The sequence below is a fragment of the Castor canadensis genome, chromosome 2 (assembly GCF_047511655.1).
Source record: "Castor canadensis chromosome 2, mCasCan1.hap1v2, whole genome shotgun sequence".
NCBI classification, from domain to species: Eukaryota; Metazoa; Chordata; class Mammalia; order Rodentia; family Castoridae; genus Castor; species Castor canadensis.
The window spans coordinates 13,848,411-13,865,659 of NC_133387.1; the positions used below are offsets into that span (position 1 = coordinate 13,848,411).

General features: G+C 39.2%; 1 protein-coding gene across 3 annotated transcripts in view; it reads right to left on the reverse strand.

The window, feature by feature from the left end:
• The window catches only part of LOC109695405 (maltase-glucoamylase-like), a 174,437-nt gene that overhangs the window by 39,002 nt on the left and 118,186 nt on the right, over window positions 1-17,249 (reverse strand). For all 3 annotated transcript variants that reach the window (XM_074061721.1, XM_074061719.1, XM_074061718.1), the window contains 13 exons: window positions 17,058-17,154; window positions 15,854-15,966; window positions 14,659-14,784; window positions 13,362-13,490; window positions 13,015-13,125; window positions 12,267-12,329; window positions 3,848-3,982; window positions 3,313-3,400; window positions 2,390-2,528; window positions 977-1,110; window positions 818-852; window positions 609-725; window positions 84-232 (listed from right to left, as the gene is read on the reverse strand). In XM_074061721.1, the coding sequence (XP_073917822.1) occupies window positions 84-232; window positions 609-725; window positions 818-852; window positions 977-1,110; window positions 2,390-2,528; window positions 3,313-3,400; window positions 3,848-3,982; window positions 12,267-12,329; window positions 13,015-13,125; window positions 13,362-13,490; window positions 14,659-14,784; window positions 15,854-15,966; window positions 17,058-17,154 (1,436 nt within the window). The remainder of the gene's footprint in view (window positions 1-83; window positions 233-608; window positions 726-817; window positions 853-976; window positions 1,111-2,389; window positions 2,529-3,312; window positions 3,401-3,847; window positions 3,983-12,266; window positions 12,330-13,014; window positions 13,126-13,361; window positions 13,491-14,658; window positions 14,785-15,853; window positions 15,967-17,057; window positions 17,155-17,249) is intronic.

The following is a 17,249-nucleotide window of genomic DNA, read 5'->3' on the forward strand; positions in this document are numbered from 1 at the left end:
GGAAGAATTGTTTGCACCTACTGACACCCAACAGAATGAAATAAATTATCCTTTAGTCAGCAGGAGTTTAGGAAGACACTCACTCGTGGAGTAGTGGCCGCACAACAGTGATGCCCTCTGTGTTGGCCTTGTACATCAAAGTGTAGAGATAGGGCAACAGGGTGTATCTGGTCTGAATCACATTTTTGGAAATATTCACAAAAGCATCATCCCAGGATACAGGGTCTTGTCTCTAAAGAAGACAGAAAAAAGGATTCAGATCCAATCCCGGTAATTTATGACATTCATGCCATCTATTTCTGTCTTATTTCCTATAGATCACACACAACAAAGCAGAGATGGTTATGGAGGAAACTACAGAACAGAATATTCTTAATAGCCTGAGAAAGGTCATCAAAGTTTTGTATGTCAAGCATTCTGCTTGGGATATGTTGGGAAACTATTCTTCCTTGAAAAGAAAAAAAGGATCTTACTAAGAAATTTGACTCACTGACAGGAGTGTAATGATGTGAAATTGTGTTCAGGGAATAAGGATGGCATAAAATATAGCTCAAAATTGAAAGTTGCCAGTGACAACAAAACAGGTAAGGTGGGTGCTCAGGTCCTACCCTGTTCCCCTCGCCATTGTGGTTCCTGGAGAAGGGGTAAAAGGCTCCCAGCTGCATCCAGCGAGCACACATCTCATATTCAGCATCTTCAAAGAACCCACAAATATCTGCCCCTGTCTGAAATAAAAGGGAAGAAAACAAGCGTCTTAAGAAGTTCTGAAAGATGCCACCATCTTCTTGAGGACTAGGAGAATCCAAAGGTCACTTACATAGGAGATGCCAAACAGACTGAACTCCATCATGCCTGCAATGAGAACCACAGCTATGTCAAGCCAGGCCCTCATGACCTGCCTCTTCCTCCCTCCTTCATCAAGGATCTAACTCCCTCCCCTATGGGCAGAGAGGCTCCTCAGAACAATCCCACTCACCAATGATAGATTTCTTCAGCTGATCCCAAGCAGCTGTGTTGTCTCCCAGCCAGTGTCCTGCCCAGCGGCCAGAGGAAGGGAATGTGGAGCGGGTGATGATGATCCCTCGCTCTCCTGTCACCTCCTGCACAGCTCTGTTAGGAGGAGAACAGGAGAACTGAGGCCAGAGCAGAGGAAGAAAGGCAATAGGGTTTCCCTCCAGAGCTCTTTGGCATAGGGCTTGGTGACAAAATGTTTGCTCCCTGACTGTATGCTTCCTGGAGTCTGAGCCTGAGCAAGGATACACTGGCTGATGGAAAAAACAAGAACATTGGTGCAATGCTTTTTTACCTTGTTTTATACAGAACATCATCATGGGTCGTCGAAAAATAGTAAGCTATCTCTAGGTCTTGTTTTTTATTTTCCCAACAAATGGTTTTTTTATATGTGAGGAGAAAATGAATCAGTAAAATGGAGAGGACAGGGAAGGGAGATATGAAATGTAAACAAGTAAGTCTTTTTAAAAAGCCTCTGCATTTCCATCTGTTCAATCCAGTACATAAAGCTCTGTCCTTACATTGACAGCTGTCAGAGAAATGTAAACACTGCATTCCAACACTCTAACCCCATATACAAACCCCATAAGCAACAGTAAACACCCCTATTAAGGTACCAGATCTTACAGAAAATACATTATTGTTTCACTAAAAATACCCAACATATTCCCGTAGAGTAGTAATTCATGACTATGTGCCTAAATTCTGAACCTCTCACTATCAAAGATACACAGCTAAGGACAGGAATCATTACATAAAACACTACAAGTAAAAGAAAAAAAAATTAGCAGCCTGATGGTGAGGAAAAAGAAAACCAACATAGACCTGAATCTCAAAGATAAAGCCCAAAAATATTTTCATTTCTCATTAAAGATTGAAAACCATATAGTTTCAAAACTACACTTGATCCTTTCAGCATATGCTTTTCTGGCTATCTAAAGAATCTGCTTAAAGCTCAGATTCTTACATTCTTTTCTATGCTAGAAAGATATTCTCTCTGTCTCTCTCTCTCTCTTCCCCCCCACCCACTTTAGTCATGAGTAGAGTTTCCCTTCCCCACTCATTTACTTGAACAAATGAGACAGATATATAGCAATAGCTGCATTATCTATTAATATCAGGTATCTCCAGGCTTGTGTCCACCACGAGGAATATTTGCAACTCACTGAAGAGTCTATGACTTATTAAACCTGTCCTCCACAACTATAATCACAGGACCTCAATCCATACTCACAGGGTGTACATTGAGTAAATAAGAATGCTACATACTTGTAATGAAATTCTTACTCCTTAGTAAGGGTAGTTAAGGAAAAGAAGGGAAGCTATGCTGAGCACACAGGTGATGCCAACTAGAGGAGGGAGACAGAAATTGACTTACTCATAGGTGGGTCTGGTCTGGGACCACCCGTACAGGCTGTGCACATCATAGTGCCGCACCCGCGAACCATCCGGCAGGATCTGCTCACTCTCCATGCACAGGGTCTTGCTGCTGAGGCCCACACCCCTGTCCTCCACATCTGAGAGGAAAGATTGGAAATGTGAAAAACAGCCCTGACACTTTCAGTTCCTGGCCGCTCTTTAAGGGATCGAGCTCTGGGTCATGAGACCCCTGCATGGGTCACTCTCCCTCCCTCAGGGCATGAGAAGAGTGCTCTGCTCTGCGTGCAGTGGTGCTGCAGGTGTCTTCACCATCATTCGTGCAGAAGTGGAGGTATTAGAAGAACAAGGGATTATCAGGCACTCACTATGGAGCAGGCCCCGAGCAGTGCCTTGAACACATACATTAGCTCACATAACTCTTACAATAAACCTTTGAAGTGTGCGGGCTATTTGCCCCGTACATTTAGAAAACTGATGCTTGGAAATACCACAGTATCTCTGGAGTTTGACTCACACAAAGAATGATTTATGGAGCCAAGACAAACTCACGTGTAATTCCAAACACCATCAGCTACCAGTGGGGAAGTCACATCATTTTACCCATTGGTGTAATAGAAATTGTGTGGGTAAATTTTAATAAGCCTGAAGAACTAAGAAATCTAGCTGTGAGAACAATTGGAGACATTACCACTGTTACATGCTCTCTGAGCAAATTCCAAAAACTCACCCAGGGGATCCAGTAACATACACATACCCTAGGGGGCAAAGTACATGAAGTACTCCTGTCTCTGGGCCCCAGTAAACCACAGCACCAGTGAGGACCTGCACACAGTGCTCAAGGTACACTCTGGCTGCTGAGCTCTAGCAGTCATTGCTTTTCCCAGCCAGGCCTCTACAGGTGGAGGAGGCCAGGGTCCTTACGCGGCATGTAGGGAGGATGGTTCAGAGTAGCATTCCTGCAGCCTGCAGGAACGGCCCCATTCACAAAGCTTGAAGGCTCATTCATATCCTAGAAATGTCAAACACAAACAGGGTTGCTTTTAAAGATAATTACAATTGTCAGTTCTGAAGTGAGGAAGTAATGAATAAATCCTTAAACACACTGCAATTCCTATAGGCATTGCCCTGGGAGGATCGTTACATTGTGGGCAGAATGGGCTACAAAGAGAAAATAACTCCTATGGGATGACTGGCTAGAGGGTTAAAGAAATCTCCCTCAAGGCAAACAAAGTTCTAGGGGCCTCTCAGCAATCACTCTCAAGGTTTAATATTAGGGATTTCAAGCAAGGTATGAGGGATGAGAATGACTGGGCTATTCTATTCTCCTCCAGTATGAGATGTGCAAAGTCTTTCTTGGGTGGTTATAATCCCCTTATTCTAGGTCAGTGTCCACATGCTAAAACAGAGATGAACACACAATTCTCCACATGTACACAGGCATCCAAGCTGCACTTACAATCCACATGCCATCAAACTTCAAGCTCTTCTCTGGACTTTCTGTATTATTATACATTTTTCCAATTTCCCTCTTCCACCACTGGACAGCTGAATTACGGAAAAAGTCCGGGAAGGCCGCATAAGCTCGGTATTGCTATGAAAATAAAGTACAATTTACTATTCTCAAACTAATATACAAGAAAGTAGTCACCCAGGTATTAAGAACTTAATCATGCAAAGAGTTGTACTACATGGTGGTAAAAAGTGACAGACATACACAAAACACTGCCTCCATAGTATAATGCACTTAGATTACTAGAAAAACATTGAGTTGAAAGAAAAGAAAAATGAACAAACTACAAATTACATGCTTCAGCATTTGGAAAATGTCTATGCAATATTGTTCTTTTCAAAACTAAAGACATGGTAACAACCAATATCCTGATCTCACTTCTTGGTGTTTTAAAGCTCTACTGTCCTGCACTCAACTATCCAGACACTTTCAGAGAACTCTTCTTCCATGAACCAGGAGCCAGGGACAGAAAATTCAGACATCAGGTAACTGCATCAATTCTGAAGAATTTTCCACCTGACATTCCCACTGGGAAAGAGGGGAGGATAAGACTATAGTTCATAATATTACACTAATTTTTATGGATCTCTATTTTCTGTAATTTCAGAATCGCAAGAAATTTGTATTTCTAGGTGATGTAAAATGGGAAGACTTAAGGAACTTTCAGCCTTCCCTTCTCTTCATTTTCCCTCAAAGAATGAAAGTAATGTCTACATTTTAAAAAGAAAAAGCAAGACAGTACAGAGTAACCTCAACTTAGGTACACACAATCAAACCTTCAAACAACTAAGACAACTAAATGACAGGAATCACCACATACCTATCAGTACTAACACTTAATGTTAACGGACTTAATTCACCCATCAAAAGGCACCGCTTGATGAAATTGATTAAAAAGGAAGATCCAACAATTTGTTGCTTACAGGAGACCCATCTCACTGACAGAAATAAGCATAGGCTTAGGATGAAAGGCTGGAAGAAGATTTACCAAGCTAATGGCCCCCGAAAACAGGCAGGAGTAGCAATACTTATCTCTGACAAAGTAGACTTCAAACCTACATTGATCAAATGAGATAAAGAAGGACATTCTATACTAATAAAAGGAGAAATAGACCAAAAGGAAATAATAATCGTCAACCTGTATGCACCCAATGTCAATGCACCCAATTTCATTAAATACACCCTGAAAGACCTAAAAGCATATTAAACGCCAACACAGTGGTTGTGGGAGATTTTAACACCCCATTATCTTCAATAGATAGGTCATACAAACAAAAAATCAATAAAGAAATCCAAGATCTAAAATATGCAATAGATCAAATGGACTTAGTTGATGTCTACAGAACATTTCATCAAACTTGTACGCAATATACATTCTTCTCAGCAGTCCATAGAATCTTCTCCAAAATAGATCATATCCTAGGGCACAAAGCAAGTCTCAGCAAATATAAGAAAATAGAAATTATACCGTGCATACTATCTGATCACAATGCAGTAAAAGTAGAACTCAACAACAAAAGTAAAGACAAAAAACATGCAAACAGCTGGAAACTAAATAACTCTTACTTAATGAAGAATGGATCATTGATGAAATAAAAGAGGAAATTAAAAAGTTCCTGGAAGTCAATGAAAATGAAAACACAACCTACCAGAACCTATGGGACACAGCTAAGGCAGTCTTGAGAGGAAAGTTTATAGCCATGAGTGCATATATTAAAAAGACTGTAAGATCCCAAATCAATGACCTAATGATACATCTCAAACTCCTAGAAAAATAAGAACAAGCAAATCCCAAAACAAATAGAAGGAGAGAAATAATAAAAATAAGGGCTGAAATCAACGGAATAGAAACCAAAAAAACCATACAAAGAATTAATGAAACAAAAAGTTGGTTCTTTGAAAAAATAAACAAGATCGATAGACCCCTGGCAAACCTGACTAAAATGAGGAGAGAAAAACCCAAATTAGTAGAATCAGGAATGCAAAAGGGGAGATAACAACAAACACCATGGAAGTCCAGGAAATCATCAGAGACTACTTTGAGAACCTATATTCAAATAAATTTGAAAATCTAAAAGAAATGGACAGATTTCTAGATACATATGACCATCCAAAACTGAACCAAGAGGAAATGAATCACCTGAATAGATCTATAACACAAAATGAAATTGAAGCAGCAATCAAGAGTCTCCCCAAAAAGAAAAGTCCAGGACCTGATGGATTCTCTGCTGAATTCTATCAGACCTTTAAAAAAGAACTGATACCAACACTCCTTAAACTGTTCCATGAAATAGAAAGGGAAGGAAAACTGCCAAACACATTTTATGAAGCCAGTATTACACTTATCCCAAAATCAGGCAAAGACACCTCCAAAAAGGAGATCTATAGGCCAATCTCCTTAATGAACACTGACGCAAAAATCCTCAAGAAAATAATGGCAAACCGAATTCAACAACACATCAAAAAGATTATTCACCACAACCAAGTAGGCTTCATCCCAGGGATGCAGGGGTGCTTCAACATATGAAAATCAATAAACGTAATAAACCACATTAACAGAAGCAAAGACAAAAACCACTTGATCATCTCAATAGATGCAGAAAAAGCCTTTGATAAGATCCAACACCATTTCATGATAAAAGCTCTAAGAAAACTAGGAATAGAAGGAAAGTACCTCAACAATATAAAAGCTATATATGACAAACGTACAGCCAGTATTATACTTAATGGAGAAAAACTGAAACCATTCTCTCTAAAATCAAGAACCAGACAAGGATGCCCACTATCTCAACTCCTATTCAACATACTACTGGAATTACTAGCCAGAGAAATTAGGCAAGAAGAAGGAATAAAAGGAATACAAGTAGGTAAAGAAACTGTCAAAATATCCCTATTTGCAGACGACATGATCCTATACCTTAAAGACCCAAAAAACTCTACTCAGAAGCTTCTAGACATCATCAATAGCTATCGCAAGGTAGCAGGATATAAAATCAACATAGAAAAATCATTAGCATTTCTATACACTAACAATGAGCAAACGGAAAAAGAATGTATGAAAACAATTCCATTTACAATAGCCTCAAAAAAAATCAAATACCTAGATGTAAACCTAACAAAAGATGTGAAAGACCTCTACAAAGAAAATGATACACTTCTGAAGGAAGAGATTGAGGAAGACTATAGAAAGTGGAGAGATCTCCCATGCTCATGGATTGGTAGAATCAACATAGTAAAAATGTTGATACTCCCCAAAGTAATCTACATGTTTAATGCAATTCCCATCAAAATTCCAATGACATTCATTAAAGAGATTGAAAAATCTACTGTTAAATTTACATGTAAACACAAGAGGCCACAAATAGCCAAGGCAATACTCAGTCAAAAGAACAATGCAGGAGGTATCACAATACCTGACTTCAAACTATATTACAAAGCAATAACAATAAAAACAGCATGGTACTGGCATAGAAACAGACATGAAGACCAGTGGAACATAATAGAGGACCCAGATATGAAGCCACACAACTATAACCAACTTGTCTTTGACAAAGGAGCTAAAAATATACGATGGAGAAATAGCAGCCTCTTCAACAAAAACTGCTGGGAAAACTGGTTAGCAGTCTGAAAAAAACTGAAACTAGATCCATGTATATCACCCTATACCAAGATTAACTCAAAATGGATCAAGGATCTTAATATCAGACCCCAAACTCTTAAGTTGATACAGGAAAGAGTAGGAAATACTCTGGAATTAGTAGGTATAGGTAAGAACTTTCTCAACAAAAACCCAGCAGCACAGCAACTAAGAGATAGCATAGATAAGTGGGACCTCATAAAGCTAAAAAGCTTCTGTTCATCAAAAGAAATGGTCTCCAAACTGAAGAGAACACCCATAGAGTAGGAGAAAATATTTGCCAGTAATACATCAGACAAAGGACAGATAACCAGAATATACAGGGAACTTAAAAAAATAATTCTCCCAAAACTAATGAACCAATAAAGAAATGGGCAAGTGAACTAAACAGAACTTTCTCAAAAGAAGAAATTCAAATGGCAAAAAAACACATGAAAAAATGCTCAGCATCTCTAGCAAGAAAGGAAATGCAAATTAAAACCACGCTAAGATTCCACCTCACCCCTGTTAGAATAGCCATCATTAGCAACACCACCAACAACAGGTGTTGGCGAGGATGTGGGGAAAAAGGAACCCTCTTACACTGTTGGTGGGAATGTAAACTATTACAAACACTCTGGAAAAAAATTTGGAGGCTACTTAAAAAGCTAGACATTGATCTACCATTTGATCCAGCAATACCACTCTTGGGGATAGACCCAAAAGACTGTAACACAGATTACTACAGAGGCACCTGCACACCCATGTTTATTGCAGCACTATTCACAATAGCCAAGTTATGGAAACAGCCAAGATGCCCCACCACCGACGAATGGATTAAGAAAATGTGGTATCTATACACAATGGAATTCTATGCAGCCATGAAGAAGAACGAAATGTTATCATTCGCTGGTAAATGAATAGAATTGGAGAACATCATTCTGAGTGAGGTTAGCCTGGCCCAAAAGACCAAAAATCATATGTTCTCCCTCATATGCGGACATTAAATCAAGGGCAAACACAACAATGGGATTGGGCTTTGAGCACATGATAAAAGCGAGAGCACACAAAGGAGCGGTAAGGATAGGTAAGACACCAAAAAATTAGCTAGCATTTGTTGCTCTTAATGCAGAGAAACTAAAGCAGATACCTTAAGCAACTGAGGCCAATAGGAGAAGGGGACCAGGAACTAGAGAAAAGGTGAGATCAAAAAGAATTAACCTAGAAGGTAACACCCATGCACAGGAAATCAATGTGAGTCAACTCTCTGTATAACTATCCTTATCTCAACCAGCAAAAACACTTGCTCCTTCCTATTATTGCTTATACTCTCTCTTCAACAAAATTAGAGATAAGGGCAAAATAGTTTCTGCTGGGTATTGAGAGGGTAGGGGGGAGATGGAGGGGGCGGAGTGGGTGGTAAGGGAGGGGGTGGGGGCAGGGGAGAGAAATGACCCAAGCCTTGTATGCACATAATAATAGAAAAAAGAGTCTACATTTTAACATGAAAGTGGACCCAAGGTGTTATTTATTCAGTATACTGGAAAGGTTTTGAGAGCAAGGACCTTGTTTTATACTCGTCTAATTGATCTTCATTCCCCTACAATGCTTAGCTAGAACCTGACATAACAATAAGTCAATGATATTAAATGTTTAGTGTTTAATTATGGATTCAGCTACACGATTACAGCAAATATCCATAAAAGCCTATCTACTCCTTCATGTTGCATGTTGTGAGACAGTAGGGTCCTTGGTGTGTCTCAATAATTAGCCTCCTCTGTGGGAACTGCTGTATTATAAGTCAATGCCAATGGTGAAGGTAATAAGAACAACAGAAAGAACATTTGGTCTGGAGAAACTACAGTTTCTCCACAACAGACAAAAGCCATCTAGGAATCCACAAATCACAGAAGAAAAACCTACTTAAAAAGCAGAAATGGATCAGAATCCATAAATCTGGCTTAGAGGAGTGGGAGAGCAAGGTATCCCATCACAGGGAACCTTGGGATTCCTTTTGTTGGGTAATACATAGAGCAAGCTTGGAACTAGACAAGGCGAACTTTTCACCAAAAACAAAGAGCCACAGCTCAGGCAAGGTCATAAACAATGGGATGGATGGGGACACGGATTGGAATAAAGAGTCATTGTTAGCTGTGTTCTTAGTCAGAATTGTACTCTGTATGGGTTGCACATGGAAAATAATAGCCAACTATGGTTTATTAATCTTACTAAATGTTGCTGTGATCCTGATTTTAAAAGTCCTACATTTTCTAGGGTGCTGGCTCTGCCTCCTCCTGTCCCTACTTAACTCTTGCCTTATTCCTTTATCCCTCCCATTCCTTCATTTTTAAGTAGTGATGGGCCCACAAACATGACTGGTACTTAATATTTATCACAACCCACTGCAGGGTACCAAAAATGAAATGTCATGTCTGCGTTCTACTGTAGACTTACTGTATTAAACTTCTGAGACACAGACCCAAAAATCCTCTTTCCTTGGGCTTCCTGGCTGCCTGTTTATTTTACACTAGTCTCAGCAATGCTAGATCTGGACATCAGTTATCTTGCCCTTAAAGCCTCATTGAGTGGAACTTACAAATATAAATAATCACAATTTTTCTGACTAGGGAAAATCTCTATGAGCAGGATAATAGATTAAATGCCTCCTAATGAAGGGATTCTCACCAAAAGGCACAACTGGAATTTAGGGAAAACGAATTCCGTATATAAAATGCCCTGTAATAACAGCAATGGACATCCCAGGTCATCACCTACTAATGGTCACAGGGGGTATTGTGATTACCAATACTGCCCCACATACCTCCAAACAACCTGAAAATTAGGGGGAAGCATTGTCTTAGAAAGGGGAGAAACAGTATGTCTCATAAGGTAACAGTCAATTAACTGAATAATGAAGAGGGCCGGCACTAATGCAAGCATTTAAATGCCAGAGAGCGTAAGATCCTGAATGTCTTGACCTGGTAAGTCACTTTGTCAGTGTGGGATTCCTAGAGAGGCAAAATCAAAGTGACCCTCTGTGGAAAATGATGGAAAGGAGAAGGAGCTAGGTCCTCTCTTTGAATCCTTATCAGAAGATAGAGAGATGACAGATAGATAGATAGATAGATAGATAAATAGATCGACTTGCTCAATAGTGAATACAAGAGAAACAACCCTGAACTTAGTCTGAATCATTATCACCAATATTTGAAACCTGGCCCATCAGGTTCTACTTTCTATTTCATCTACTCCAGAAAAAAAGACACTTAATCCAATATCCCTGCAGCCTGATCTTAGGGTAGGTGTCTCGCTTTGCACATAGAGTATTACTGCTGCCAATGGGATCAAGGGCATCAGAGGCTAATGCCAGTTAACTGTACACCACTGATTTCTTCTAACTTCTTTCGGGGAGCTATTTTAGCTTCAGACCTAAGTACACAGTCTGTACTAGTTCTGTGTTATATCTATTTTCCCCTAAAGGACTGTCCTTCAGCCATGATAATTAAATCCTCTGGATAAGGCATGAATATTTCACATACCACCAGCCAGTCCCATTCCTGGTGACTGGGATCTTTTCCTACACATTCCTTCAATGACTTCTATTCTATACTTACAGAAAGAGCATAAACACAAGTTTGAGACCATAGGATTCTGAGTGACTAATAACTAATTCACAATCTCTGTGTTTTGGTTTGATAAAGATATTTATCAGATGAATCCTTAATCCTGATAGTTTCTATACACTACTACTTATACCACATTGAGGTCCAGGCAGAGGCCAGCTTCTGTAGACCATAAACCCTTGGCTAGTCTCCTGGGAAATGGTTTTGTTTTCCCCAGCCCCTCTATTGAGGTTACAAAACCAACATAAGCACTACCAATATTCCTCTCCAGAAAGAACAGTAAATATTGAAGAAGAGCTAAAGACATTAAGGCAAGGTACTTGCCTTAATTGTGTTGAGTTCCCCACACAAACCTAAGAACCCTGCTCACAGGGACTATTACATTTGACAGCAGATCAAACAGGCTGTGTCAATTCTTGGTGTCCACATCAGGATCAAATGATTAGGATGAAGATTTCTTAAACCATGAAGGAACCAAGAATGTATTCAAACAACCAATCCTTAGGGAGACTGAGAAGAATTCACACCCAGAACTCAAGGCTTTCTGGATGCATTACAAGCAAGAACCAGAAGACAAAAACATTTTAATGTAAGGCTGGAAGCTAAGAAGTCAAACAAGCATGAGATACCAGAGGCAGGATAGGAGTATGACCAGGATATTTGTGAAGATGGAAAAGTGTACATGCAGAAGGAACAATGTACGGAGAATAAGACCCAATCAATAATGACAAAGGTTGGGAACTCTGAAAGGGGTACCCAAGGCAAGCACAATCACAGAAACAACCCTCTTCAGAGAAATGATAGTACTTCTTAGAGGTATCATCCAATGAAAATTCCATGGACCATTGAAATAAAAAGCCTTGGATTTGAAATCACCATTGTGTCACCTAGACATGGTCAAATAATTGAAGTTCTCTGAGGTATAGTCCAAGAGCAATACTGCCTGCATAGCAAGGGAAACAAAACATTACTCTGTACAATGTAATCCACACTCAGACTGACATGAGGGGCACAGGTCTATGCATTTTCCCTCATATCCATGGTATGAACATGTCTGGTATCATAGCTATGGCTGCCCCGTTCTGGCCACGCTGACTTCACCCATCATCCATAAACAGCCTCTTACCTCCACTTGACTGTCCCAGTCTAGAGAGTTGTTCACAACAACATCAGGGAAATCAGGCCAGACCTATGCAGAGAAAAATGTTCAACAGTAATGCATCAGATATTTCCCATGTATTCCTATGTATTTCCTAAGAAACTATCATGCAGAGTTCATCTAAAGCATATTAGATTCCACAACGTCCTAAACTAAATGGAAAAATATTTCTAGAAAAATAAAAACTATAATCCTCAGATTAAATAGGAAAGTCTCACAAACAGCATGAATTAACATATTAAATGCTCCTCACACTCAGGCTAGTGGTTAATGGATCATACTTAGATCAATCATATCTTCCCCAGATAATTCCCATCTGGGGATATGATCAGGAGGATCATGATCAAGGCCGGTCCAGACAAAAATGTTTCTGGGACCCCATTTGGACCAAAGGCTGGGCACAGTGGTGTATACCTGTCACCCCAGCTACTGCAGGAAGCATGAATAGGAGGCCCAGGGCCCAAGTTGTGGGCATAGAAGAAAGAACCTGTCTCAAAAGAAACCAACCAAAAAAGGACTTGCAAAGTGGTTCAAGAGGCAGAGTGCCTGCTTACCACGCACAAAGCCCTGAGTTCAACACAGGTATTACCTCCTTCCAAAAATCACTACTGACCTAAGATTCCAAAGAGAAAAGACCTAAAACAAAATGAATGAACACATTAATAGCTCCCCCCCCACTAAGACTAGGTTTAGTGGATCACCACTTTGATCGTACCTTTCCCCAGACAATTCCTCCATCATCTGGATACTTAATGAAGACATCATCTTGCACTCCCTCAGTGAAGGCAGGATACGGCTCTGTCTCATTACCAGAAATGGCTGGATCCTGACGTCAAAACACAAGAGAGGTGGAAAATCAAACTCAAGAGAATGACCAAAGACAGAAAAAAGGGAATCTCTCCACAATGATGTCCCTAGAATCACTTAAACCATAGAGTAAGAATTCTAAGAAAGCACTTTAAATTTCTCCTTTGGTGACATGGAAAGTGAGAAAATAAAAGGCTGTCTGTACCAAAGCCCACTCACTGTCCCAGACACGCCCATCTTCACACAAGGACTAACCAGAATAAGGATGACCCGCATCCCTCTGTCTTTCATGCGATTGATCAGATCTGGAAATCCAGAAAACTTGGGGCTGAGGGTGAAGTCCAGCTGCCGTTCCATGTAGTCGATGTCTGAGTACTGCACATCCTGGGGGAGGACACAAGGAATCAGAGTGGGGGCTGGTGGTACACATGCAGGTTCCAGAAGAAAAGACCCCTGTACCACCAATGGTGAATTTCAAATGACTTCTTTGTGAGTCTTTAAAATCGAGATCTGTTATTTATAATCTATCGAATGAGATATTCACATATCCATTTTTAAATTTTTCACTCAAACAAAAGAAAATAATTTGAACCACACATACATATACACACAGAGTGAGAGAGAGAGAGAGAGACAAACAGACAGACAGACTAAGACAATATGATAATGCCTATCTGGAAATGATGTCGTAAAGACCAATAAAATCCCTTTATGAGAAAATGCCCTGGAAATTGCCAATATAAAGGAGTGAGTGTGATTACTTTCCCCATGAGACTATTCCTGGAGTACATGGTTCATGTTAAGACAAAATAATGTGAACACTACAGTTCTAATACCACTTGAACAGTAAATCTACTTTAAAGGAAAGACAGACAAAAATGTGTAATTGATGTGGAAGAGACAGCCTTTTTGGTAACTGCATAGAGTTTTCTTATGAAGAACGATATACTGCATTTTATACTTTGCATTGATTGAAAAATATAAACAAAAAAATGTTAAATATGAATGTGGTCCATGGGATCACTCTAATTATTAGATGAAGGATAAAGTTTGTTTCCAGATATGCTTTCCTAGAAACCCAACCACTATTCACCGTGCGAGTAGAGAAGGGCTTAGAGAATAACATGCCATGGTGCCCACAAACTGATGGAGTAGAGACCTATATAACACAAAATTTTATTTTAAAAATCTGGTTTAAATCTTTTACGTTAACAAAACTACTGTTGGAGAAATCTTTGATTCTTATGGGATCAAATATTTCTTGACTAAAAGTCTTAAAGTAATATAAAAGAAAAGCAAGAAAGTATGATAAACAGAAAGAGCCTTAAGCCAGCCTTCCTAAATGTCAGATTCTGAACTATTAGGAGTGTAAATTATGGGCAAGGTGCACACATGTATTACTGTGCTGGGGTCAGGCTCATTATGACATCACGTTAGAAAGCACTTGGAGTCCTTATAGAATAGCATGAAAATTCAACAAATAAATGCAGACCCAGAGACACCTGTATTAGCTATGAGCTCATAGAGCCAGTTCACCATGCCCTATACATACATAGGGGATCTGGGCAGCCACCATGTCATCGTACAAGCTGGAGATCTCAGAGTCGTTCTCATATCCATAGCGACAAAGCTGGAACCCCAGGGACCAGTAAGGTACCATCACAGGACGACCAATCACCTAGAACACAATCATAAAATATTAGTCCTTAAAAGCAGAAGTTACTACCACTCCTAGGGATATACCTGAAGGAATGTAAGTCAGGTTACAAAAACAGCACATGAACACACATGTTTATTGCAGCACTATTCACAATAGCTAAGCAATGGAAACATCCAAGATGCCCCACTACTGATGAATGGATTAAGAAACTGTGGTATTCATATACAAATGAAGTTTATTCAGCCATAAAAGAATGAAATTTTGTTGTTTGCTTGTAAATGGTGTTAAAAAGAAAAAGCAGAGACCATGAAGTAAGTGAAATTAATTTTCCATTGCTCCAAACTAGATAGCAAACAAATTCAAATCCAGAGAGAAATTCAAAGAACTACACAGCCACTAGATTCTAGTTAGATTAGAGCTCATTCTCAGAATTTTAAAAGGCTTACTTTTATTCTGATTTCTACAGGAGGTCTAACTTACTAGTTAAGAGGATAAAACACAGAGGCAAAATATATGGGTCAGTATGCAGGTTCCAAGCACTGCTGTCTGTGCAACATTGAGCCACATTGACTAACCTCTGTGTGCCTGGTTCTGCACCTGTAACTTAAGTATAGTAGTAGTATCTGTTTTTTATGAGGACTGAATGACACAATATATGTGAAGTGATTGGACATCCACTGAGTAGTACAGACAGTAATTGCTACATAACTCTTATTTCTACCAAGATGTTACCATTCTCCACACTCTCTCCTGTCACCATCACCACTCCCATAAAAACTTCCAACACTCCTACCATAGATACCAGCTCTACCACCACTCTCCTCACCATGACCACCATTACCAACATCACCAAAATAGCCTCACCAGTACCAGCACTACCATGCCTAACTTATACTCCTCTGTGACAGAGAACCACTGAAATCAATGATTATTATAATATATTTATTGCTGCTTATTTTTAAACATACCTATTCTTGAGAAAAGTCAACAAGTTTAGTTATCACATGGGAGTTACACTAACAAATATGAGACTTGGAACACAGAATCGCTGTATGAACATCTGACAACAAAATGAATTTCCACAGACCTCAGTGTACTGCTGAGTGACAGTCTCTGGAGTTGGCCCCAAGAACACATAAAAGTCCAGAATTCCCCCTGTGGTACGGTATGTCAGGGCAGGCATGGGCTGGAATGTCACATCTGAAAACAGGAAAATGCCAAGGAAACTTCAAACCTTCAAAGTGAGGAATGAGCTCTGGCTACCATGTCTTCTCTCTCCTCCATTGCTCCACATGAGGAGCAAATAGTCTACACTATACCCACAATGATGAAGAACTTAGAGAATGGCTATAGGATCCCATGCCTGGATGTTCTCCCTTTGGTTGTCTAATTATTGTGTTTATCATTCTGCACCTTGAAAATTATTTTTATAACTTTTTAAGAATAGTTTAAGACTCACAAGAAGTTTCAAGAATTGTGCCGAGAGTTTCCATGAACACTTTACCAACTTCTCCAATAACAGCACTTTTCTTAACATTATATGTTATCAAAACAGGAAAATTCGACAGACAAATAAACATTCACTGAAGAATGAGCCTTTTCACATTTCACCAATTATTACCTACAAATTTTTCCCAACCACCTAATTTTCTTTTTTTAATGTTAAAATGCCATTTTAATTCAATGAACAACCAAATATTCAATAACAACTCTATTAAAAATGTGCAAGAATGTTAGCAGAATTATAAAACTTTAAGAAGCATTGATAGTACATAAATAAAAAAGTAAATCTCATGTTCATAATAAATGTCAATTTCTTCTCAAAGTGATCTCAAAGTCTCGACAGGACTTTTTTGAAACTTGATAACCTGATTAAAATTTTTAATGAAATACAGTTGTCAAGAACTTATAAACAAGAACAAAGAGGGGTGACATTACCAGACATCAAGCATTTTTTTATAACATTATGATAATTAAGACAATATTCTACTGAGTCTGGAATTTACAAATTGACTAGTTAAGAATGATGACCTAAAAGTAGTCTTATAGATGTGAAACTTAAGATAGATAGAGAGAGGAGGAGCTGTTCAACAAATTAGGCATATACAGAGAAAATTTAGACAACCACCTCACCACTTTCTACCCTTTCCTACAATCAAGAATCTTTTCATCATAGATCATACTCCCAGAATGAGCGCTCTACCCCATAGCTTCAAAATAGTTCAATATATTCTACACTGACTCAAGAAAGATTAGTACTGAGATCAAGGGAAGGGCCAGCATCATCCTACCCATGGCATTGCTATTCAGCAGGAGGACTCCGTGGGCACTGCCATCTTCCTCTAGTCCCATGTAGTAGGGGTGAACACCATAGGAATTCTTCTTGTACTGAGAGTTATGGGGAACAGGTGATAAGAGGTTAAAATACATTTTTAATGAGAAGTTACTCAACAAAAATATGTTTGATATTATGGGTCTAGACT